Source organism: Coenobita brevimanus, chromosome 26 (genome assembly GCF_032717465.1).
Source record: "Coenobita brevimanus isolate Jiangsu-jjx chromosome 26, ASM3271746v2, whole genome shotgun sequence".
Classification (NCBI taxonomy): Eukaryota; Metazoa; Arthropoda; class Malacostraca; order Decapoda; family Coenobitidae; genus Coenobita; species Coenobita brevimanus.
In genome coordinates this window covers 1,445,109-1,472,565 of record NC_136979.1, presented here as the reverse complement: position 1 = coordinate 1,472,565, position 27,457 = coordinate 1,445,109, and the positions used below count along the sequence as shown (strand labels likewise).

General features: G+C 38.4%; 1 protein-coding gene across 1 annotated transcript; it reads left to right on the top strand.

Annotated features, from left to right (window-relative positions):
* Nucleotides 1-27,457, top strand: Nup58 (nuclear pore complex protein Nup58). The gene is made up of 13 exons (XM_080268010.1): nt 1-131; nt 1,967-2,070; nt 3,180-3,326; nt 5,976-6,098; nt 8,814-9,056; nt 9,637-9,729; nt 9,973-10,063; nt 10,874-11,048; nt 12,016-12,211; nt 12,999-13,199; nt 13,641-13,758; nt 14,681-14,910; nt 27,256-27,457. Exons 2-13 carry the CDS (start codon nt 1,983-1,985, stop codon nt 27,291-27,293), a joined length of 1,743 nt encoding a protein of 580 aa, XP_080124136.1. The 5' UTR covers nt 1-131; nt 1,967-1,982; the 3' UTR covers nt 27,294-27,457.

Genomic DNA, 27,457 nt, shown 5'->3' with positions numbered 1-27,457 from the left:
AGCGGATCAACAAACCCGCGTCGGTCGTCGACATATTTAATGTGGAAAGCCCTTAAACATCTAACCTGAAGTAAATTACGCTAGACACCAGCGCTGCTTCATCTCTGTTGCCATTAGCCACTTTCTGCTATGTAAGTATTAGCTGTTCTTATGTAAAACTGAATAGTTAACTTGATTACTGAATTTGATTTGTGTTGGTCTAAGAATGAGTGGTTTTAAGTCACTTATTAGCCCTGCCGGATTATTCCATTCGATAATTATCCGGAACAACCGAGTTTCATTGGGTTAGAATGATTAAAAATAAGAATCAGCCAATTTTGCTTAGAAGAAAGTAGTTTCCACAACCCAACACGGAATACAACATTCTGAACTCTTAGCAGGCCTTGCCAAACCCATCCTAACCTGACTTTTATGGACAGCGTTGTTTAGGATAAATGCCCATCATTCCTAGTAGTATAAGATATCTATTTCTGGCAGTCAAGTCCACAACACCCAACTTTAATGTTAGCTTTTTGGCTTACTGTAGGAACTTATCCTTGTACAGTAATTATTGCGAAATTATACCGTACCTTTATATAATTTGTAATGGAAAAGTTATGGGGTAATTCAGGCCTCAGAAATACCCTACCAGTTCACCTCCTCTTCTTGGTTACGGTATTTTATATATTTTCGTTTAATGGTGATAAGCGATTGTTTCCTATCGATTTTGCATTCTGGTTGTTTTGCCGTATCTAGATTATGTTCTGTTTCCTGATGCATGTTTGTTTCTTAGTTGTAATGGCAGAGACTGTGTTAAACTTACTCAAGTCTACCAAAATTTATTGTTGTTAGATAAGCTTTACATAACTATAACCTAGCCTTTGCCATACCTAACCTAACATAATGAAATAGTGTAACCTAACCTGACTGGTAATTTCCCCATTTCAGTCCATGCTGGAGTTGGCAATGAATCTACAGGTTTTCCTATGGTTTTCTTATGTGATTTGCTCGATTTTTATCTTCACTTCCATAAAAAATTATATCAATTTTTGAGATACAGCCCCTCCCCCAAAATGAGTAAATTACAAGTCATTCTAGGCATTAACCTACTCTAGCAGCACTTTATCTGGCTAAGACCCTGAATAATTCAGTCCTAACCAGTACAGATTCCGTTAGCCTCACATTCCTGAAATAAGAGCAGAAATGGTAGAGGGCCTGTTGCTTTCACAGAGGCCATGGCGAAACTGAGTTGCCAGGCAGCAACTCGTCTGGTGAATGGCCAAGTACATGATGTGACTCTTTCTGGCTGCCAAGTGGGTGGAATATATACCATATGATACATCTCTGTGATTATATGTTTCTGACGAAAGTACTGAAGAATAAAAGTGCTTACACAGATGGGATCTAAGTAAAAAACAGCCATAAAATAATCTGGTCAGCTGTGTGCGGAAACAAGAATAATACTACGTAACCTAACATAACCAAGTGTAACTTAATCTGATCCAGCCTAGCCTAACTTTTTGTAATCTAAACCTAACCAAACATATTGTAAAAGAAAACATTACAGGCAGTCAGTCCTAACTCACTGAAATGCAAAAGTAAAATAATTTTTGATGATAACTTTCAGTAAGTGTCCACCATTACACCTGAGAAACAAAATATGCATTGGGAAAGCAAAGGATATAAAAGACAATAGGGAAATTACATATCCATGAAGCAGCCATTTTCCACCATAGACATAGACATATGAGTTGCCCATAATGGCATGTGTTTACACTGCCAGCACTTGTTGGTGCTGCCCCCCAGACCACAACTGTAGTTGTGGTTAGGGTTCAGTTACACCAGTTTGGCTAAGATACCATTAGGTGTGCAATTGTTGCTGCTTATTTCAGACCTTTTCTCCACTTCCGTTAATGAGCTTAGCTGCTTGGAAATACTGTACATTCATCCATTCATCTACGCATCCAAAAATTTAGTTTCATTTCAGCTGTTTTTGGCAGAGTATGATCAATTTTGGTGCAAAGCCAGCCAGTACCGGTACAGTTGGAGGCACTGGCACTGGACTGAACTTTGGAACCCAAACAATGACAAGTAAGTTCATTATAATTTATCTGCATTGGGTAGGAGTGAGAGTATTGTTCATATTGCTGAATGAGGCTTCATTATCCTCCCTTATATTCGTGTGGTGTATTACTCATGTGCTTTGTTTAAAAAAAAAAAAAAAAAATGAATTATAGCATTCAATCCTGTATTATATGCTATCATTGAGGTGTAAGCCATGGACCAAGACCTAGATGTCAGTACTGTTGTGTACTCCAGATCATTAAGGGTAGGAGATTGACTTATTCCCCAGCTAATATTATATGAGTGATATACCAATAACACTTTTAAAATTGTTCTTGAAATAGCTTTTACCTGTACTTTATTGTGTTTGGAATAGTTGTACGGTATCACATAAGCTTTTAATATAACTTTGGCATCCACCAGCTAATCATATTTAGAAGATTCAGTAAAACTGTAAAAGTTAAAAGATTTTGCCAGTAATCCTCATAGTATGATAACAGTTTTTTTCTTCAGGGAAGTGTCAGATTATTTTACTTGGGGAGACATCTTGGCCTGAGCAGTTAATAGTTTAGTTTGGAGTTAGTATCTTGAGAAGTGTGAGGATAAAAAAAATTATTTCACATCAGATGCAAAATAAACCCTCCCACTGGCTTAGCATTATCCAGTCATAAGCTGTGCACAGCTCAACTTTATAGATGTATATCACACAGTTATGGTTTCAAGTGATTGTAAACATCCCTCTACCTAATGTTTTTATTGAGAACCACTATCATATATGTTTGCTGTAATAATACATCAAAAAAGGTTTGGAAATGTTTGAGTAAGAGTGAAAAATATTGCAAACTTAATTTTCACTGAGGCCTTCTGTCGCCTGTTGGGTACATCGAGATCTTTAATTGATGTTTATATGTAGGTTCTGTCTGCTATAGTGTGGTGCATTCACTGAACATGCTGTTAATTAATTCTTTCTATTTTTTCCACTTACCTTGTTCTGTGGGCCCTACCTCACTTCATCCAGAGGTGGGGGAAAAGAGATTGGATGATAAAGATGATACTTTGTATACAGAATTTATCAACACCTTGTTAGCTAGTTGAGGAAAAGATGAAGATGTTGATTGTTTGTTTGCCTTTTGTAGACACTAACACAACTAGCAGTGGGTTCAGCTTTGGTCAGCCCCAGACCTCCATTGCCCCAACCAAGAGCTTGTTTGGTACACCAGCCAGCACATCTAGTGGAGGCTTCTCCTTCAGCACTCCTGCCTCCACTGCCACATCACAGCCCAGTCAGTACTGCACACATATTTTGTACCGTACCCGTACTTGTACAGTATGTTATTGTCATCCTAACTGTCATAGTCACCTTGGCGGTTATATTACTACGGTATCATTATTTTCCATAATCATCCATTATTATCATAATCTTTTTCCTCATGGTCATCATTGTCATCATCCTCATTGCCACTTCCTTGTAATAGATACACTTTACAGTAGCTCTGCATACCATATGCAGAGTGTGCAGCAGCATCTATTTTTGTGATTGTTTTGCATATTGCATCATATTATTTTCCCCTGTGCTGCTTTTCTTGAATGTTGTAATACAGTTTAGACACATTTTCCAAAGATAACATGCCATGGTACAATAATGACTTGTAAGAAGAAATAACTGTTAAGGAAAAGGTGCATAATTACTTTTGAAACAAGGTTTCCACAGATAAGGGAGAGCTTTCATGGTTACAGGCAGCAAAAATACATATTTTTCTCAGGGTCTTCAGTTAGCTATAAACTGAATGGCCTTAATTAATAAAAGTATTTTGCATAAGTAGTTCTTTTTTTTTTATGTGAAAAATCTGGCTGAAGGCTAGAGTTTTGAGACTGTATACAAATTAATAAATAAAAGCCATACCTTTGCCCTTTATGAATGTACAAGGAGAATGCACTGAACTTTTGAAGGATGCAATAAAAATGTTGGAAAATATGACTAGTGCAGAAAATAAAAAAAGAGAGTGAAAAGAGTAGTGTAAACCAGTTAAAGAGAGAAAGTGGAGAAATCAAAGTGTACCAGAAATAGGTACGGTATTTATGCTGTGAATGACAGTTCAAGGTATTTAGCTATGCTGTGAATATCTTCTGTTGAGGAGCAAGGTACCTGTATACAAAATAATGTTGATATTGTTGAATTACTGTACCTTGAACCAACTGAGCCAAGGGACATCGTTTTCATTAAATTTGTTCAGTCGTCTGACATTTTTTTCAGTATAGGACAGACCCTTTAAACTGGAGGGGTTTGTTGTTGCCTTTATAAACCCTTTTAATACTAGAGGCCTTTTCCAAGTTTGACACTCGTACCGGGTATATATAGTAGCAGAAGAAAAAGCTAAAAAATGATATCATCTAGATTCTGATTCAGGAATTTAGTATACCTGTTGTTTTGTTTCATTTTGTTTTTGTTTCATTTATAAAGACTCCAGCATGCTTTCATGCTGGAGTCTTTATACTGTAAATGTAGATTCTCCATTTTGTTTGATCTTTGGCCACCTCCCTCTTCAGTCCCTTATCCCTGAGGTTACTTTATTACCTCGTCCCAGGTCTTTTTCTGTGTGCCTCTCGCATCCCTTCCCCCAGCATTAACACTTCTCACTTTCTGTACCCAATTTTCATCCCCCATCCTCTCCACATGCCCAAACTATGTCAGTCTACCTCTCCTCATCACAACACCAGTACACTTCAGTCCCATCCTTCCTCGTAACTCTTCCATCATTTAGGAAGGATGGTACAAATAATTTCATACTGTATTCATTTTCTATTATTATAATGGCAGTTGGTCTGATGGTCTGAGAGTACCAGTTGCTATACCAGTCATGTGCTTCACACACACTCAAATCCCTATTGATCAGCAGCGTGAGGCACCAGGAACTGTTACACTGTATTGGCAGATGCCAAACTAAGTTTTGTGTTTTTATGAGTGGAGAAAACTTTAAGCCATCTCCATTACCATACAGGTTAACTTAAAATGGTCATCTTCACGTAGTACATTACTTACCTTGCTGAACCAACAACCACCATTCAGGTCTTCAGGTCTGTCATACCCATGTCATCCTTTTTTCTGCTCTTCTTCTCTACAGTAGACTTCTTTGGAGAAATCAGGGTTCTGTCCCCACACCAACTCTCTTGCTTATATTCATCAGTGACCTGACTTGTACCCTTTACATTCCCAAGCTGAAAGTGTTGTATTGTTGGACTAAGGTGCCTAACCTTGGGCCTATACACCTCAAAGGAAGGATGAATTCTGAAGCTGGTTGTTATTATTCTTTTTTTATTTTTAAGAGTTTTTAATGAAGTAAAATGTCTTCATTTAACCTACTGACATTAGCTACAGTATAAAGTTGCTCAGAAGTCAGTAATGAGTTTGTGTGTGTGTGTGTGTGTGTGTGTGTGTGTGTGTGTTTTATACCTTTTGATCATGAACCTAAAGCATGTGTATGTTGCCAAGATATTAATTCATAATTGCCTGTAATTAGAGTGGTAGGATGTCATTAAATCGTACATATAGTCCCCCTGAAATATTAGGGACATATTCCAGAATATAACAGTTTTGCCCAAACGACTGGTGCTGTAGAATGTGGGTTCTTGCAGATGAGTGTACAGGTAGCAATGGAAGTTTTAATAGACAGTTTTTCTGTATTTTTGTAGCAGGTTTATCTGAAATGTGAATCCAGTGGACTGCAGGTTGAAGTTTTCTGCCTCCTGCAGTCCACCATCCTCCTTCTGGAGGCTATTGAGGGAACTGAGGGATGTTTGTATAACTGAGTAGTACAGCCACGCCATTATATCGGTGCTGCCAGGTGAAACCGACCCACTCCAGCACCTGTATCTTACTTATATAAATGAGGAATTACTATATTTCTACCTCCCCCCTCCCACCACCACCACAGCAACCTCATCAAGTGGCTTTACTTTTGGTGGAACACCAGCTGGTGGATTTACATTGGGCCAGCCAGCAACAACCACTCCTGCCACCTCAGCTGGAGGGTTCAGCTTTGGAATCACAGCCCCAGGTATGAGTGTTATTTTGTACCCTATATACTGTAATTTTCATCATGAAATAATTCATATCGGATACGTTTATGTGAAGCTACAGAATGTGATGAATGTTTTTGGTGTATCAGATAGAGCCAGGATTCCGGGGACTTGAATGATGAGTGAACAGAAGCATGGCCCATTGGATTGGGCAAACTTGGGCTGTCTGGATGTTGCTACTCCTCACCCTGCCCAAGGGTGGGAATGAGGTCCAGATGATGATGGTGATGATGATGATGATGATAATGATGATGGTGATGATGATGATGATGATGATGATAATGATGATGATGATGATAATGATGATGATGATGATGTTTTAGAGGGCTGGATAGAAATTGAGGGCTGTATTCAAGGTGGCACAGGAGTCTATATAGCACTTCATACTTGGTTTTTTATTTTGCATTTTACATCAGAAACATTCTCCTGTGTTTGTATTAATTGCAAGAACATAATACAGTAGGATATGAAGGTCTATCTATCTGTCTGTCTGTAGCCCGACGCCCTAATCCCGCAAAGGGTGACCGCAGACAAAACGCCTCCAAGTCGCTCTGTCACCCACCATTTGACTACCCTCCCCCCAACTCACTCCCCTCTCCCTCATATACCTCTCAACTCCATCCCTCCACCTTATCCTCAGTCTACCCCTCCCTCTCCCTCCCTCCACCACACCTATATACACCTTCTTTGTCAGTCTTTCATTTTCCATTCTCTCCACATGTCCAAACCACCTCAGTGTATTTCTCCTAATCTTCTCAACCACATCCACATCCACCCCACAACGTTCCTTCACTTCTTCATTCGTCAACCTGTCCCTCCACGTCACTCCACAAGCTCCTCTCGGGTATCTCATTTCCACTGCTCTCACGTTTGACTTGTTCCCCTCTTGCAAGGTCTATGCCTCGCTTCCATACGTCAGGGTAGGGATCACAGTACTGTCATGCAGTGACTTCTTAACTTCCATACTCACCTCCCTGTTTCTCATCACTGCTCTCAGTGTACCAACAACCTTCCTTCCCTGCTGTACCCTTTCATGCACTTCATCCCCCAGAGTTCCATCCTTACTCGTCACACTACCCAAGTACCGGTACTGTACTTGAACGCACTCACATTCTCCATATCCTCACCATCCAACCTCATTGTACATTCTGTGACTTCATGCCTCTCAAGGAGATGTGGTAGAAGATCACTAATGGCACTGAGATTCCAAGAAAAGTTAATACAGAGCATGAGAGCAGGAAAAACCATCTTCAGAAGGCCTGTTCAAGATAAATATTTATCATTAGCTCTGTGGATTGCTCATATTCCCCCACAGGTAGTACCACTGATAAAATACTTTCATCTTTTCTTGTTCAGATATTGGTAGAGTTAAGCCAGCTCTTAAGAATTGGTCAGCTCTTTTCTACCATGTAACTGGAGATCCCCTCATACACTCGTACAGCATTACCACATTACAGCTGTACCTCACTCTTCTTGTCACTCTGTTGTATTATGCAATATACATTTATTTTATGATATATAGGCCTATATACAGTTATATATATATATATATATATATATATAAAATGTCGGGACCAACTGCCTAGCCCTGGGCTCCTATGCTCCTCATGGGGCAATGTAGGATTGGATGATGGATATATATATACAGTAATCCCTCTAATATCCGGACGCCCAATAACCGAACATCCCCACTAACCGAACCTTATTGTCCTGGGATCAAACATTCCCAAAATGGTCCGAAAATCCAAAAAAATTGGAAAAAAAAATCGATTTTTTGCCGTCCGTAATTTGAACTTGCCGCGCGCGCCGCGTGAGAGCATTGTTTTGGTTCGTCATTCCTCCGACGTCCGATAGAGCGCCGCTGCATCCTCCCCACTTCCCGCCTGTCTCTCACCGCGACAAGACCTACGCTCTTCGCCATGGCTTGGGAAAAGTTAATGTGCAACACTTAAATTTAATGGAATATTATTTGGACTAAAGTGAACACTGTGAAAAGAACGGACTTCTGTGTGTTAGTGACTAAGTTCAGTGCAAGACTTCAGGAAGAGTGTAGTGCAAGTGCTTCAGGAAATCGTTCTTACTGTCAGAGTCCGAGAGGAGGCGGTTATTCATCGAGGTGGCCAGGGACTTGCTGTAAGTAGCCAAAATGTTTCATGTTGTACTATTTTCCATACTATATTTACCAGAATGTTTCATATTGTATTTTTTCCCATACTATACTTACCAGAAAGTGTCATACTGTACTTCTTTCCATACTAAACTTACCTCATGCATGTGCAGTAGGAATGTGTTTTTCAGAGTTCGGTTAGGTTCGGTTAGGTTAGGTTCGGTTAGAGTCCATAAGTACCAGAATGTTTATTAATGTATGAACATACTTCTGAACCCACATTTTATGTGTCTATTGCATTTATTTCAGTCATTTATGTGCCTTATTGGTGTGATTTGGGTGTTAAATAGGTGCTATGCATGTCCGGAGGGAGTTGTATAGGTGTTTCTCTGTGTTAGGGTCCGTAAGTACAAGTCCATAAGCTGGGGCCCAATATCCGGACAAAACCAATATCCGAACCTACCGATGGCTCTATTGATCCGGATATTGGAGTGATTACTGTATATATATATATATAACAGTATATATATATTTATTCAAGATCATAAGTCATTTCACTTATCAAGAGTATTGTTTCTTTTGTCAGCATCCACAAGCTCTGGTGGGTTTAGTTTTGGCACAAATCCAGCTGCAACCTCTACTGGATTTAGTCTTGGTGGCACCACTCTCACTTCAGCTACCACCACATCTGCTCCCAGTTTGGGCTTTTCCTTCCCTACCCCAGCAACCACATCAGCAGCACCAGCATCATCTGGTTTCTCATTTGGTCTTGGGGGCTCCACAGCGCCATCTTCAACAGGTTTCTCCCTCACTGGTGGTGGCCTCAAAGGTGAGGGCTAGCACTTATCCTGAATACTGACTAACTCTGGAATCATTTGTAGAGGAGTGTGTATTTGCTTTCCTCTACATTTACACACATTGTGATGGCCATCAGGTAGAGCTATGCACAGTGCACTGTATTCCACAAATCAAGTATAAACTGTCACATGTAGAGAATAGTCTTGTATTATATTACAGTGGTTCATAAGTGTGTTTTGTCCAGCCACGTTCTATGAATGTACTGTATACCAAAGAGTATAGAATGCTAGGGGCCTACCCCTGCTGAACTCAGAAAGTTTTAACAGGGCACCAGTATTGCCAGCTAGCAGATTTGAAGGTAGGATCATAAAAGTTAAGGATGTAGCTAGTCTTTTGAATAGTTCACCTCCAGTCACTTTATTATGGCAAGTATATAGTAATTGTTTATTAAAAACATAAAGTGAAGATGCTAAGAATTAATATTCTTAGAAAATTTTCGAAAGGTCTTCGCAGATCTTTCAAGATGATGTAGAATTCAGAGAAATACCAATAGAATATTAAGGTGAGAATCAGTAGGCATGAGAATATTATAAACATAGATTCTCCCACAGTTCCATCATCACAAACACCTGCCACATCTGGTGTTGGTCTGGGAGGCATTGGCGTGGGACTAGGTGGTGCCCAACCACCATCTGCCAATGCAGGTGAGACATGCACACCATAGAGCTAGAATAGGTAACCCTTTGATTACAGTATGGTACTTCAGTTCCATAATGTTTTACTTTCATTCTTCATGTCTCATGGCAATATTTTCTTGAACTGCTTCATGCCTTTATCATCTGAAATGATTGGAATGCTATTTAATGAATCTTTATTATTAAATTGTACTTATGGAACTAATGATACTGGTTATCTAATACATCTAGCAAAAAATAAATAATTTACAGATGCTGCCAGTGCTGGCTCTAAATCAGATGGAAAGTCAACAAAAGATCAGCAGATGCCTCAAGACCTCTTTGCCACCATAGCGATATTTGAGTGAGTTTAAAACTGTACCGTACGGTATTATCTGCTCAGACTATTTTAGTGCAATTCCAAAAATATTGACAATATGAAGAAGTGCAACTCAAACTGATTTATGAAGATTAGAACTGGAGGTTGGCTGCCGGGATGATTTTTTAAACCATCTAGAACACATCTGAATGAACATAAAGCAAACCAAATTTCATTGAATACATCATCATCATCTTCATTCAGACCTTTTTTCCCACTGAAGAAGGGGTGAGATAGAGTCCCGAGAGCAAGAAGAAACCTAATAAAAGGAGAAACTAACCAGATGCCTGCCCAGATGAATGGGCCACACACTCATTCAACCTTCTGTTCAAACCTCCGGAATTCTGACTCTACCACAGAGGCATAAATATCCATCCTAGATTACAGGAAGCAATATTTGACGAATTTTGGTTTATCTTTTATGTATTTTTCTGAGGCTGACTCTGTAATTAATCCCGTGATTCTGGTTGGCATCCTTGTTATTTTTATTCTCACTGCCACCAGACAATTTCATTCATCTTCTCAAAGACCTCTCGTGTTGAAGGGGTTTGCAGTATTCAGGCTATATTTAATCCTCGCAGTTACAAACTCTGATTTAAGCTGTAGAGAATCATCTGGAATTATTGAGAATAAAGTGAAATAGACACTTCCAGACTAAGTAGGCTTCAGTTGTACGGACAAGGTTATGACAGTAACGATTTACTTAATAGTAATTGATCTGATTTTAAGTCTGTGTCAGGATTTTGAAATTTGCAGTATAAATTAGAAGTAAACATTTGCTGTTGGATGTCACAGGTCACGAAGGAATGCAGAAAATACCGCTTCAGAAGAAAACATACGGCAGACTGCAGCTCCTTTCCATAAAGTGGGCAGTAAAGCAGAGGAAATTCAGAAACTTCTTGCCGAACTGGCTAGTGAATACTTGCAGTTACACACTAATGCTGTCAGTTTAAAAGCTGAAGTTATGAAGGTAAGGATAATGTTATGGCAGTACCTGTATTTTATGTAATATGATACAGTTGATCTCTCCATTGTCAGCTGTTAGGGATATGTATTTATTCCCAGGGTAGGGCAGGGAACAGTGTGATGATTTGAATTTTAGTAAAACATAATTTACTGATCTTCCACAAGACCCACCAATTCATCTTTAAGACACTCCATCACACCATTCCTGATTTCAATGTGGACAGTGGGTATAGGTGCTGAAATTGGTGACATGTAAATGTGTATAACAGCAAGGAAGACTGTTGGACTATAGGAAATGAACTGGTAAGTCTCTGTCCAGAGTTTAAAAAAGAAAAGTAATTCCAGGATATTTTATGTTTTTGGTATTTCAGCTTGTTGATAAGATATAAGTAGTTTACTTAGATGCTAGAGTCTTAAGGAGGGAATGGATATGGTTACTGTAGATACTGTATTGAAACAGTTATGTCAAATGTAAATGAATCTGAAAGTAAGGGGAGGTATGGTAGGCCAAGAAGAAGGTGGTTGGCTATGATAAATTAATGCATAAGAAAGCAAGGTATGGAAGTTAATAAACCTGTGGTACTGATATGTGATCAAAATGGTTGCATGAAGTATATGCAAAGAAACAAGTACCAAGTTTATGACTCCCTTTTAGGTAATAGAATGACTGGATCTGATAGGTGTATGTCAAGCGCATTTGTAAATGATGAGCAAAAAAAATATATGCAAAAGCTTATGCTTGTGAGGTGGTCCCAAGATTCCGTAGGCTCCAGTGATTCACTGGGTATGTCATTAATTGAGTTCCCATTTTTATAGCTACTCTCCCTTTTTTATTTTTGAATAATATTTTGAACTGTCTTGAAGTGGAAAAGAGTCAGATTGTTTTTTTATTTTTTCTGTCAAATTAATATTTATTTATTACTGTAGCAGTAGTTTAGTAGAGGATAACCTCCTCCTCGTCTAATAACCAGGAGGCAGAACATGTGGAAATGGCACGTCGAACAAAGGAAACCCCCATGGCACTTCAGGGAGAGAACAAGGCCCCAGAAATGTTCTTCATAAATCTTGTTCGCTCCTTCGAGGCAGAAATGATTTACTGTCGCACCAAGATCGAGGAAGTATCGCAGTGCATGCAGGCTGCCAATAACCCATGTGAAACTCCGGAAGGTAAGTTTTTATGACATGCAGAGAATATGTGGTAATCTTTTTCCGTTATCCCCAGGAATACCTGCCGTAATGCAGGAAAAATATATTCGGTCCATCTGTCTGTCTATAACCAGATGCCATAATCCCTTAAGGGGTGGCTGTTTGATTTTGAGTTAGTTGTTTAACGGGGAGAGGCACTAACCCTCTCCCAACCCACTTGTTGACACATAGGGAACACGATGTGTTGGTTATATGGTTACCACCCAGTGTTGTAAATGGTTTTCTGACTTACAGGAAACCATTTGGCTTGTCATTCAATGAATAGCCACCTGAAAAGGAAAGAATAGTAAAAAGTGACAGGAAATATTTAAGAAATAAGAAGAAAAGAGGGCAGGCTCAAAAAAAGAATGATAAAGGTGAAGGAAGAAGTAGGCAACACATCATCAAGTGTCTGGGTGATGGTTGCCACCACCTACCACATAATAATAAAAAACTACATTACTGTGATTGTTTCAGCCCAGAGTTTGATGCCATATATTTGTTTATGAATGCTCTTCCAGAGAGTGATGATTATGTGGCTAGTTACCAGATTTTAGTCACATAATCTTTTTACTTGTAGTATGTTACATCATGAGTAGATGATAATCATTCATCTTTATGCCTGATAAGTGCTGTACATAGGGGGAAAAAAAAGTAATCATGTATTTGCTTCTAAAATATAAATTGTGATATGCATCTAGTATTTACTTTTACTGTACAGTTTAGTAGTGTCCCGTGTTTTGGCTTATTTAGCTGTCCATATTTTCAGATATTGCTGAAGTACTGCAGCGAGAGCATGAGACATTAAAGGAACTGGCAGCAAGGATATATTCACAGCACACTCAGCTAGTGGAACTTAGCAAGATTCTCAAAACTAAAGCTGCACCAAATGAACATGCATTTTTTCGTTTACAATCAAAGGAGGATGCTAAAAGTCCCCCTACAGCTGAGGTGCGCCCAGTCCTGGGAGGTATGTGCTATTGTAGATCCATCACTTGTTTTTGACAAGATGATTTCTAACATCACACAGGTATGTGACTGGAAATGTGGTAAGGTATTTCTAACAATATGATTTCCAACATCCCACTCTAATGTGACTGGAAATTGGTACCGTAGTGTCTCTGAAGATAAGGTGCTTTCCAACATCTTACTCTTACATGACTGGATATGTGGTAAAGTGGGTAATCGTCAGTATTATAGTGTCTCTGAAGATAAGGTGCTTTCCAACATCTTACTCTTACATGACTGGATATGTGGTAAAGTGGGTAATCGTCAGTATTATCATTCTGTTGATTATGATGAATACCAGTATAGGACCATATTATGATTTTCTTGATATGATACAAATGATGATGATGTCTGGTATGACGATTGTACTGATGATGTGATGCTGCCTGTGTTTGGTTGTCAGGGGGTGGAAGTGGACTGCAGGTGTTCCAGGAGCAACAGCAACGGGCCAAAGCATATGCACTAGGGGCAGCACCTCCCACCATGCCTCTTGCCAACACATCCACACCAGCCATCTTCAGGTAAACCACATCTTTGTCCTTATTGCTTTGGCCTGTATTCTTATCAGCTGAGTAGGTTTTCTAGCATCTCTTCCTTGATTATGTATTTTGTAACCTACCCATTAGTATTTTTCTTTTTGCTATTTGTCTTTTTTACTCTCATCTAAAATGTCAAGACCAACTGCTTAGCCCCGGGCTCCTACGCTCCTCATGGGACAATGTAGGATTGGATGATGGATGGATGGATGGATGAATATTTATGTATGTTGCAGGTGCTGTAGCACCCATTCTTTAGTGATTTATTTTGCATATTAGGTTATCCTTCAGCTTTTATTCCAAGAACATCTGTTTTCTTGAGATCAGTTAATGTAGAATACTGTATAAGCCCCACATGACAGAACAGCTTCCCTGAACGTAATGAAATTGTCTGCAAGTTATAAGAATGAATTCAGAAGGACAGTTATCATGCAAAAGGAGTTCATGCATTGTCCTTGCCTTAAACATAGGGACTTATTTGCCTAACCATGAGACCCTGTTCTCCCTATTGGGCAAAAAGGAATTGGATGATTAATAGATAGATAGAGTCCTATTTATATTGGGTATCACCAGTATGGATAATTTGGTTTTAGAAATAATTCTCATGCTCTCTCAGTTTCCCTCTCTAAGTTGAATGAAGCAGAGTTTGGTAAAAAATTACCATATTAACTACAACGGTACCATGCATCCTGAACCCCATCAGTTTGATAATATATGTATTTATACTTGCTGCTGCCAGACAGTAGCTTAGAGATGTCCTTTTGTTAAGACGATAGAACAGATGCATTAACTTTTTTTGGTTGGTGACATTATATTATCATGTTTTTGCCGTTGCAAGGTGATTTTATTCATAATGAAGGAGTTTGGGTATACAGAAGGTTGGTGCCAGTTGTACTTGTTCTTACAGTGGTGGGACCATCACACCCAGTTTGTTCTCATCTGGAGGTACATCATTTGGCACCAGCAATTTCAACCTAGGGAGTTCGTCCACCACTACACCATTTGGTGTGAAACCTCTCTTTGGAAATGTTACGTCTAATTTTGGCAACACGTCCGCTTTTGGCAGCAACACAACTGGCATCCAACAGTCTTCCAGTCCATTTGCCATCAGCTCACCCTTCAGTGCGAAACCATTTGGTGAGTCTAGACGGAGAGGACAAGGTATGAGCTTTGTCTGTTTTATATTCTAGAGGATTTTAGTGTAAATTTGGCTCACACCTTAGCAGACTTCAGGACAGCCTGCTTGGTAGAACTAACGTAATGTGTGCACTTGCTTGTGACGAGGTTCTTATTGATTCTGTTTTGGTGTATTCCAGTTCCCCCTTTGGTGTATTCCAGTTCCCCCTGCACTAAATGTGGGAAAAGGTTAATATGATATAGATGCACAATCATGCTAGTAAGTGTATGGCTTATTACATTCAGGCTTCTTGGGTAGGCAGTGGGTGCTTTGGGGTATTTTGTCATGCAGTTTTACAATCAAGATTTGATTTGTTATATTACAGGATTACTAAAAACATTTTTTGTTTTTTTAAATAATATAAACAGCAGGTATTTTAGACTATGTTTCCTTTGCAGTCTTAATTATAGAGTTATATCCTTTATACACACCTAATGTGGATATATACCTCTCAATATTTATGATACCTACCTACTCTTCTGCAATATCCCACTACAAGACTAAGATATTACTGTACTTGTATTGATATTTAAAATGTTTAACAGTCATGAAGTATTACTTCACAGAATGTTAATAACCATCCATTGATGACAGTACAAGTGTCCCCACTTTATAATTAGTTTAAATTAATTGGTATGGTTCCATGGTCACACCTAAGAAGACCTTTTTGTTCTCCTACCAGTAGCTGTAGGATTGTTCAAATTAGCGATTGCTAGGTCATAGTTTCTGTGTGTTTTAATATACTGTATTCCCAGTTTTATAAAGGTAGTTTGCTACGTACCGGTATTTGTCTCTTTACTAACTTTGAAATGGTTGTAATGTGAGACCAAATTTTGCTTTCTGAAATCTGCTTCACCCCATCCTTAGTGGGAAGAGAGGGTAGGATAATGATGACGGTGGTGGTGGTGATGATGATATATTTATTTTATATTTTTTAATGTATCTGACTCAGGACATAGACCTGGCTTTTCATTTCCTGAGGCCAACCAGTCTTTCTCCGTACCAGTGGAAGGTGAACACAGCCTCATTCATCATCACTTGGGTGCCAAAAAATAATCATTTGCACTGTGCTGAAATTTATAAAGGCAGTTACTTTCAGAGCTAGTGTGATTTGTGTTAACATGGTGGTAGGTCTTGCTGAAGTTCAGTGAAGACTGCTTTGCTGAACTTAAACGCACAAACTGTTTCCTGCCCCAGCTGGGATTGAAGTTGTCCCCAGAATGATAACCAGCAATTAAAAATGTTTGGGGACTTAAAAGATCACTCACACTGGACTAATGGCTGGTGTATGTTAGTTCATGGGGCTATGTTGCTTTTGGTACCAGACATATCATGGGATCCTCTGCTTTGTTGTACAAACCTCTAAAGTACGGATAAAAATTTACATCAGAACTAATTTTAGTTGGTTAGATCGATTTCCCAGGATGCATATCACCCCTTCCCTTGTCCAAGAGCAACGCAACATTCCTAGTCAACACAGATGCAGTTTTCCATTTGCTTATCTTGCCTGCTGTATGGAATGTAAAGGAGATTGTTGTTAAAAGTTGCCAACACCAGCTGACCCCTAAAGCACATTCTGTGTATATGTTTGCCTGATATAATGATAAATCTTTTCTTCTACCCACTAAAAACAGCTTCACTCCAGATGTAACAAACTCTATCATTCTTTCTGGCATCATGCCTAAAACCTCTCCCGTAACTTTGAAAATTTTTCTTCCACACCTCTTTTAAGCGCAAGGGCTTAAAAGTAAATGCAGATAAAACGAAAGTAATGGTATCTAGGATTGGTGGCAGTACTGTCAAAGAAGAGGGAGAGTGGCCATGTGCAATTTGCCACAAGGGCATGGGAAGTAATTCCATCTTGTGCAGTGTTTGTGATAAGTGGGTACATAAGACATGTAGTGGTGTTAGAGGTAGACCGCGAGATATTGCTGATTTTATGTGTGCAACTTGTTGGGGAGAGCAGGTGTGAAAGGACTGAACTTGCTGGTGAATCTCTTGAGTGTGTGGAAGAATTCTTTTATTTTGGAGACATGTTATATGGTGGAGGTGGGGCTGGAGCTAGCTCTGTGGCTAAGGTGAGAAGTGGTTGGAAGAAGTTCATGGAGCTGTTGCCTCTCCTGACATTGAGAGGCCTCTCCCACATGCTAATGGATCTTTGTATGCAGCATGTGTTAGGAGTGTATTACTGTATGGTAGTGAGACCTGGGCAGTAAAGGAAGAGGATATTCGCAGGCTCAAACGTACAGAAATGACAACAGTTAGGTGGATGTGCAGTGCGTCCCTGCTTGCAAGGCCTGGGGGAACTGGTTTTATGATGGAAGGGTTGAGGTAGGATGGGACTAGAGTGTACTGGTGTTGTGATGAGGAGAGGTAAATTGAGGTGGTTTGGGCATGTGGAGAGGAAGGGGGATGATAATTGGGTGCAGAAAGTGAGAAGCAGTAATATTAGGGATGGGATTGCAAGGGGTGGACCGAAAAAGACGTGGGAGGAGGTCATTAAGTGTGACCTCAGGGTTAAGGGACTGAACAGGGAGGCTGCCAAAGATCGAGCCATTAGGTGACCAAGGCTGATGGATGCAAGCATGTTGGAGCCTTCAAAAATGAAACAAAATGATATATATATATACAGTAAAACCTCACTATAACGGACTAATTAGGGCCCAAGCCATTCTGAAAAAAACGAAATTCCAATAAAAGCGACATCCAGACTTCCCCCTGCTAACCCGGACTTTTCCTGTTATACAGTATCAGACATTAGTCCGGATCTCACCAATGGTTTCTAAACTGTTTTCACGACCAGTTCAGCACTGTACTGTATTATACATTCACTACAATAATCAAATGGTATAATGTATATAATAATACTGTACTGCACACTGATAAATGTGTCTTTTATTTACTTTATTTTGGTGAACATAGCTGAAGTTGTCAGGCAGACCAGACTGCTTCTGGTTTTATCAGACTTTTTTGATATACATGTACAAGAATTTAGGCTGGTAGCTCCTCGATTCCGATAAAAGTGAATTCCAGTCTATTGAAGTGTGTTATTTCAAGGTTTTACTGTGTATGTATGTGTATATATATATATATATATATATATATATATATATATATATATATATATATATATATACATATATATATATATATATATATATATATATATATATATATATATATATATATATATATATATTATATATATATGTATGTATGTTTGTAAAGGGTTTCAGCCGTTGACTTTTTTTTCCCCATTTAAAAAAATGGTATTAGGAAACTAAATCATGATAAAGTAGCTTCTCTGAACACTTGTGACAATAAGATCAATAGGTTAGATATTGATGTGTGATTATATTAACATTTCTGTATGCCAGTTTAAGGTCATGACAGGTGAAGTATTGTGTAACACAAAAGTATTCTGTATGCAGTATACATCATTTTACATATTCTGGATGTTTTTATGTTGTTTAAAATCTACTTTGGGTAAAATATCCACTTCTGAAGCATAGCCCTTTTCTCTTGTATATTAATCATCCTTTGCTATATACACCTAATAATTATATGCTTTTTTTTATTTTTTTTTTATTTTTTATTTTTTAAGAACATTGCTATTGGATAGAATTGGAGGGATTACTGTGCTGCATTTTTTTTATATAAGCTATTGAACATTAAATTTCACCACTTTAGCAACAGTAAACATAGATAGAAGAGAATATGTGTGTCATCTTTAGGTAAACCTTGTGCTCTGTCTTAATGATCTGTTTTCAATTCAGAACGATAGGTAATTATTATTGTCTCAGTAACCTAATCAAGTGATCTTCCTTTTTATGAAGCAGAGTACTATGTATATGCATAATAAGTCATATCTCACTTTTGAAAAATATGAACTGGAATAAATTGTAGCAGTCTGATTTTAGATGAAAATATTAATATTGTACCGTACATCAAAACTGATAACATATTAGTTTGGTGTATTATTCTTGTTACAGTGTTAAAAATCAAAATACTCTTTACCATATACTGCCAGTGTCTTCCCTGAACTATGTAGTTTACACTCTTGAAAATTCATGAACCTCCAAAAAGCTGTTTCTATGGATAAATCCAAATGTGAAAATTTTGAAAAAAGTTATGAAACTGGTGTAATTGGATTTTGTCACTGTGTTTATGTTAATAAACACTGTACTACACTTGATGAACCAGTGTTCATGCTTAAAGTATGGTACACAAGAAGACTAGGTAGATTTTCTATCAGCACTGCTTGCTTTTCTAAACACATCTGTAGTAGTTTTTTTTGCTTGTAATCAGTGTCATAATGGTATAGTTTTTATTAATGGTTCACATTAGAATCAGTTTTCTACGTATGAGAGAGGTTTGAGTGTAGTTTTTGTACTGACTGTATTTTGAACTGTAATGTATTTGTTATGTAGTGAAAACTTCCACTTACTTCAAATATGGTGCCTTCCAGTTTTATCCACAGGCATCCAAGAATTATAGCCATCCATCTGGCTCATTAAAACTCATGACCGAATGAGATCCATTTTGTAATGACATTGGATTATGCAAATGGCTAATTTACATCTTATGTAGATCAACAAGTTGTAGTAGATCCTTGATTGTTTGAACATCCAGTTTACCAACATTTCTAGTGTAGCTCTGTTGTTTTGAGATGGTATTTGTAACAGATGATTGGTTTTGAAAAACCTGTGTTTTCCTTATGAGATTGAGGATTGAGAATGATATGAAATTTAGGTGGTTCAGGAAAGACCTGATTGTCAAAATCCCAGGCAGTGAAATTTAGAATTTGTTTGTCAAATGTTGTTCTGGCTTACTGTGTCCTGTGTGTCTTTCATTGATTTCGTCAAGGATCTGCTGCAGTTTGCGTATCAGCGTAAGTTGTTACAGTTTGAGCAACAACACCTTTTGCAGACCAGGGACATGGTTTATTCAGTGTTTTAACCAGCGAGTTTTCTCAGGAACAAGGAAGTATGTGCAGTGACTGCTTCTGGCATTCTTTAGGAACTGTGTCAGAGAATGATAACCTGTTAGGTACATAGTCTCTCATAGCTGAGGAAGTTGGCAGTTCTTAACCCTTTGAATCTGGGTCTTAATTTTTTAGCTTTTTCCTGATACTACCTGACAGTTGCTGTATATTCTACTTAGGAAAATCCCTCATGTATTGAGGGGGGGTTTATTGGGTCCACATTTAACACCTCCATTTCAAAGAGTCTGTTCTGAATAATAAAACTGTCAGGAGATGGCAATAATTTAGTGACAAACCTGTCCTCAAGCCCCAAGTGTTCCACTTGTCAAACAGTGAAGTAACCTGGGTCACTGGTGTGCAAATGATGGTGTTGCTCAGTTAATGAAGATGCAAGTGATGAGGGTTGTGGGCAGCTGGTGCTACAATGCTACTCTTACACTATCGAGGCTGATTGGCTCTCCCCTGCTTAACTCTAACCTACTAACACTTCCTCTGGTCTTGACTTGACATGCGTCATTTGCAGGCTCGTGAGTCCCCGGGGTCAGAGGCACACCACTGGGTTACGCTTGAGGGGATGAGCGGAAAGTGAGTGAGAGATTGCTTGCATGTGAATTGTCAGAGATGTAATGACCCTCCTCGACTCCTGTGTCATTTTCTTTTATTCGTATGCTTTTCTTGAATTATTCTACCACCTCAGGTTATGTATTGCACAGCCGAGCACAAACTGTATTGCAGTATGGTGCTGCACTTTTTTTTTCTTTTTTAATACAAATTTTACCTGCTTGAGAGATCAGTTTACAATGGAGATGTTTATTGTCTCTAGTTTGTAGGTATTTGTTAAGTGATTAAGTTTGTTGCAGTAGGCCGAAAATAAAAGATATATAGTCACAAAATGAAGCAAGTTCTTTTTCAGTCTGTCAGTGGAGCATCTGTTTTCTATCCAAATCATTTGCTTCACTTGATACATTACTCTGGTACTCATGGTGTTTCTGTAGTTTGGGGGTGTGGTAGGTTCTTGTTGGGAGTGTGTTAATTATCTATAATGGCTCAACTTGCCTTCCTGTTAGTGAGATAATAGAGAACTTTTAAGTTTTGCATCATTTTTTTCAATACAGTATAACAAATCATCTCCTCGTGTGAATTAACTATGAGAAGAATAATAGATTTCAAAGCTTTTTTTTTTTTTTTCCAAACTGATTTTGTGCAAAAACAAAGGTAAATCAATTATGTAATCTGCATGTAAGAAAATTAAATTCTACATTGTTGATGTGAAGTGCTATATATTTCCATTGAGTAAACTGTACCAACAAGTCTGGTAAATAATCAGAAACAGCATTCACAGGCAAGAAAGTCAGCCACAGGTAAATAGACTCACATTATTACCAGTCTAATTCAAAATTTCTTTTTTCCTAGTAGTTGCCAGTAGCAGGTTTTATTGCCAAGGTTACAACCCATCGAAAACCTTAGTTGTACCATAACTACTCCCAGTATGAGGGTTCCATACATAGAAGTATGGCATCATTTGGATTGATATGTGTGTAGTGCTGTGTTTTGTGGTATAGTTTGTACTCGCTGCTCACCACCATACATATGAATTGCATATATTTTTACAGGTATAGCAATCACAGCTTGCATAGGTGGGCTGCTACCATAAGCCAGTTAAATTAATGTGATTTTTAAGATATTGATTTACAGTTTAAGGGCTGTCACAATTTGGCACTTGGAAAGTTATACAGTAAAGTCATGTAAGAAGTAGTGAAAGTTAGGGGAAGAAATGAATGGATGAATACATGACAAGAGCTGCACTTCATTTTAGCTTGTTTGTAAACAAAGGCTGTCCCAGAAGTATTTTAAGCTCACCTTTCTCTCTCCATTCCCCTAAAATAGGTGTAGTTTTGGCACAACCATGCTCCTGGAGACATTGAAACCAATCCCTGCCCACATACAAGACTGACATGACACTCAGACACTGGTCAGTGAAATGCAGCCACTACAAAGAAGGGTTGCACCTTGACTATGTCAGTGTGCTATCTCACACACACACACACACACACACACACACACACACACACACACACACACAGAGTGCACGTACCACCCATGTTGTTTTTGCCTAACTCTGATCTGTCTAGCCAATTAGAGCCATTGACCATAATAAGCAACAACTGCTGTGGGGCTGTCCAGCAGGTACAGTACAGCACATACAGTACAGCACACCCTCATTTTATGATGATGATGCATTTGGAAAGTATAGTATTCATTGCATAATGATCGATCATGTATCGAGTCCGTTAAAACACGAGTTCATTTTTGGCCAGGGGTCATATACCCAACATAGTCTAGAAACAGGTCTCCAACACCCCTGAACTGGTAGTTATTTCACTTCACTGCACTTGACTTCCTGCTTACCACCAAAATGTTTAAAAATTAATTTCTAATGCATAAACAGGCAATTATTCACTTCACTTGTTGCTTGAACTGCAATACCACACTATTGTTCCATCAGTGACACTAACACACCTGGTAGTGACTGAGTTCAGTGCCCATCTTGGAACAAACAAATGACTACAAGCTTGTCACCAATCATATAAGCGAAAATAGCAGTTGTATCTCAACAGTCAGGCTTCATGTAGGATCTTAATGATCGTGTAAGCGAAAATGCTATTGTTAGGTTTGTCATAAAAAGATCCTAACTTTTTATATATCATATAAGCGATTCATCGCATACCAGTTCATCGTAATATGAAGGTCTGTTGTACACCATGTAGGGATCTGGTTCCCCCTTGTGGCATTCAGTGCCTTACCCTACTTGGATCTGAATCCATCCCACTGTGAGGCACTGGGAAATATAAGAAGGTTGGCTCCTAGGTGGATGCCACAGCCACTCCACCCAGGGTACACAGTGACACCATGTGTAGCTTCCATGTCATCATCTCTCACTTATGTCATGTCCTGTTGCACCCCCTGCCCCCCTCCCTCCAAAAAAAAGAAAAAACAAAAAACAAACAACTTCCCAACACCAAATAGTATCCTGACAACATCCCTTCCACTCCATCCAACATTACATTTCTCTAACATATACACAAATACATGGCCACTATAGCCATCCGAAACCTCCAACCAAATAAAATATTTCATGAACCTTCGCTGGACCTTCATCCCTCAAAAATGGCCATTCTCAGAGAGACTCAAGTGTGCATAGCCAGAATGTGATGTGACCATCACCCTTTCTTGCTTCAGTATCAACATAAAGTACAGCTGACAAACAAACCACTGTACCCTCATTGTAATGCAGCCCCCCACACCACAGCACATTTAATCACTATGTGCACCTCACTATCATGGCACACACAACCCTTCAACAACTCCAGCAAAATACATATAGCCTGGATTAGATGGTTAATTTGCTATAGGCCACTGGGTTCACATCCAAATGAACCTTGGGTCACAACAGTAGCAAAAGAGAAAAAATGTGTATTTAATGAGGTATTTTTTACAAATGTGGTGGAGCCAAGAGTTTGAAGGCTTGATTTGTATGTGAATGATTCTGTGGCTCATTTCACTGGGCATGCAGGTTGATAGTTCTCATACTCTTGTGAGCTCTCATTCTTTCTGGATCTTACCTTACCTCATCTATTTGGTGGGAAGTAGGTTTGAGATGACGATTTCTGGATCTTGACCACTCCATTGAAATGGTAGGAGGTTGGATTAAGATAAAAGTAGGGATGAATGATCATTCTCAGTATCACTGTGTCTCTGACACCTTATTACTTCATTGCCCTGATGGCCATGACAGATATACCTTAAGAATATTGTATCTTTATGTACAATTTTATGTTCTTAAGTATCTGTCTATCTATTGCCAGACGCCTTAATCCCTTATACAGGGTGGCCACAAGCAAATCGCCTCCACATCACCCTGTCCCCCGCCATTTCACTACACTGCTCCCAGTTCACATCCCCCTCTCTCATATACCTCTCTACTCCATCCCTCCATCTCATCCTTGGCCTTCCCCTCCCTCTCTCCCCTTCCACCTCACTCACAGACACTCTCCTCATCAGTCTCTCACTCTCCATCCTCTCCACATGGCCAGACCACCTCAGTGTGTTTCTCCTAATGCTTCCTATCACATCCACATCCACACCACAATGCTCCTTCACATCCTCATTTGTCAGTCTGTCTCTCCATGTGACTCCACAGGCTCCTCTCAAATAACTCATATCCACTGCTCTCACTCTTGATTTGTGTCCCTCCAACAACGTCCAAACTTCACTTCCATACGTCGGAGTTGGTATCACAATATTGTCATGTAATAACTTTTTCACTTCGAAGCTTGCTTCCCTGTTTCTTATCACTGCCTTCAAGGAACCAGCAACCTTTCTCCCTTGTTGTACCCTTTCAAGCACTTCACCCTTCAAACTTCCATCCTTACTCATCACACTTAAGTTAATGAATATAATTGAGTTTTGCTGATATAATTATTTATTTAGTGTGATTACCCAGCTGCTGCTGTGCCAGCAGAGGCCTGTTCATTTTATACAGTACCAACAGATGTTTGTTCATTATTCATCATGGGGCAAGTACAGTGTACATAACTTTCTCCTTTAAGAGCCATTGAGTAGGTATGGAGTTGACCTTGAGATAAAACTTTCTCTTATTTGTAAGGTTGGTTAGTAGTTGGTGGTCATTTTGACTAGTCCAGGCTTGGAGTAATGATCTCACCTTTGCTGGATAAAAATTGTTGATTGAATAAAGTAAATATAAAGCAGAGGTTCTTGTTATTGTTGTTGCTGCTGCTGCTGCTCCTGCCACAGCTGCTGCTGCAAAGCAGACCTGTCTCGGAAATACAAGTAGCTGTTTGTTCCACCAGAAAGGACTACATTAATTTCTGTCTGTAAATGTTAATTTGTTGCAGTTGTGTGAATACTTGACAGTATGACATTGTTTGCAGTACACTGTGAGATGCAGCTTTATAGTGTCTACCATATAGTTATAAGGAAAAAGAAAACACAAAACTTCCAGAATATTTTTTTGTTACAATAAAGTGTTTGGAAAATCATGTTTTCTGTTTTCCATGTGCATTTCAGCTACAATATTTATGGATTACATGCATCAAAGTAATTTGGTTGCATAGTATGTGTGCTTACTGTGTTGCCACACCCAGTGTATGTGTTGTGTGAGTGAGAGAGAATGAACAAATTAGAGCCAATGCTTATGTGTCAAAGGGGTCTTTCTGAAGTTGAATAAAACTATTTTGCAGTAGCCAGAATGTATTAAATAGTTATTATTGGAAAGAAGGTGCTAATTCCAAAAATTCTGTCATAAAAATGTGTGCAAACACATGTAGAGGTATGTAATTTATTACTGATTCTCACTTGAATGACCTAAGTTATATGTTTATACCTTTGACCTTAGTAATACCAAGTCTCTTAGGTGAACTGATCTCTCTCAGAAGCAGTATTATTTCATTTTATTATTTATTTATTTATTTATTTTTTTGCAAAGTGCTATTTTCCCATATGCTAGTATAAACGTTCAGGATTATAATGGCAGCCAGTTGAATCCATATGCAGTAGGCATTACTGTAGTCATTAGTGAAGTGTGTACCTTTCCAGTATATGTTTATCTTAGTTCTTGTTGAGATGACATTATTCCTCTTGATATTTGATGCTTTAGATGATAATTTTCTTGTTTCAGGCATTATATATGGATTTCAGGTTATCTTCATTGTTGTGTATGTAGACTACATATAGTTCTGAGCTATGCAGCATCTAGGGATATGTCCATATCGATATCGTGTTTACCTTTTCCCATATAAAGAAGCAGGGTCTGGTGTGGTTAGTGTTTAGTCTGGTAACTGGATGTGTTTTAAACTAACAACAGCTACATGTGTGAGTGATCTGTGTTTACAGTGAATATCACCAAGGGTCTTATACTATTGGGCTTAGCAGGCTCCTTAGCACATCTTCCTTACCAGTTAATTTTTACATAGGACAGTTTAATATTTTCTTCATTGTTATTTATGGAAACAGTGTTAATATGGAAAACTTTGAATAACACAAGTACAAGAGAATAAGACATAGTTTGCAAAATGAATAAGAAATGGAAAGTGAAAGGGAGCCTCTTATGTCCTATGTTTACAAGTGTGTGTGGCTAGTTTCTGGTTATAATTTTGTACCGTGTCCCTTACTGACTTTTATAACAGAAGCTTTAATATGACACTAAATTCTTGTGAAGTTATGAAAAGGTATACAGCACCTGGCAGGAAATACTTAAGTAGGATGGATATTGGAAGCCGTCTGAAGGTAATCCTCCTCACATTTTCTCAACAGTATATCAGTTTCAGTGTATATTTTGTAGTATTATGTCAGTCCAGTATACTTTAGCTTCGTTTAATGACTTGCCAGTAATTGAAGTATTTACAGAAGGAATTCATCATAGAGGTACTGTACAGTGTTCAGAATAACCTCTTGTTAGTGCATTGTATGATACTGTGATAATATTACTAGTGTCTACATTCTTTCCTCTTCACTGCCTCTTCACTGCTGTCCCATGTTTATTGAAGATATCTTTGCAAATGTAACATTAGCATTAATGATGCTAGCACAACCTTGTTCACTCCATCACTTTAATTCACTCATTTTTACAGCATGTTTGACTAGTTAATGTGACTATCATTCGTCTCTGCTTCAGTACCAACACACAATTCAGCTTTCAATCAGTCCACTGTGCCATCATTGTAATGACACCCAATACTTTCCATCACGTGTAATTCATGTTATTTAGTACTGCCACACAAACTTTTTTTTTTTTTTTTTTTTTTTTTTTTTTTTAACATAATCTTGACAGAATATCTCGAGGCATTCCCAGCTGATTTGACTTGATTTTTGCAATCTTTTGAAAACCAGGAGTCATAACATTATTAACAAAGTAGCAGCAAAAACAGCATTACAGTTTTAAAACTTCTTTTTTCCCCGAACACCCCTTGTTTCAGTATTTTACCATATTCTTAACATGCCAAGCTATACCAATACTGTTCTTTGCCCATGTTTTTCACAAATGAACACTGGATGCTTTTACTTCATTAAAATATCACATTAAGTTAATGCATGAAATACTTCATCATATTGCTTTTCACTGTAAAGTATATAAGTTACCTTTTACATACATTTTTAAAGTGTACTTGAACACCCAACCAAGGAATGAATACTATGGTATAGCTATTTAAAAGATTTATTTTGTCATAATACAAGTTAGTCTTTAGGGAAGCCTTCGTTCATATTATAGTTATGCATGCTAAATTGTACTTGTATTCAGCAGATGAAGATGCTGAGGGACGACGAAAAAGGCGGCTGTAGTGGTGTGTGACATCACTAAAAGTGTCACTGACTGTGCTGAGTTCATCGTAACATCCAGTATATCTGCTGCTCACCCCAACAGATGATCATTTATATATATATATATATATATATATATATATATATATATATATATATACAGTATATATATATATATACAGTAT

Excerpts from the sequence above, each read along its gene's own strand:
- Nup58 (XM_080268010.1), top strand. The coding sequence starts at position 1,983 with ATGATCAATTTTGGTGCAAAGCCAGCCAGTACCGGTACAGTTGGAGGC. Across the intron at positions 12,212-12,998 it reads CCCATGTGAAACTCCGGAAG|ATATTGCTGAAGTACTGCAG; the intron begins GTAAGTTTTTAT and ends CCATATTTTCAG. Across the intron at positions 14,911-27,255 it reads CTTCAGTGCGAAACCATTTG|ATGAAGATGCTGAGGGACGA; the intron begins GTGAGTCTAGAC and ends TGTATTCAGCAG.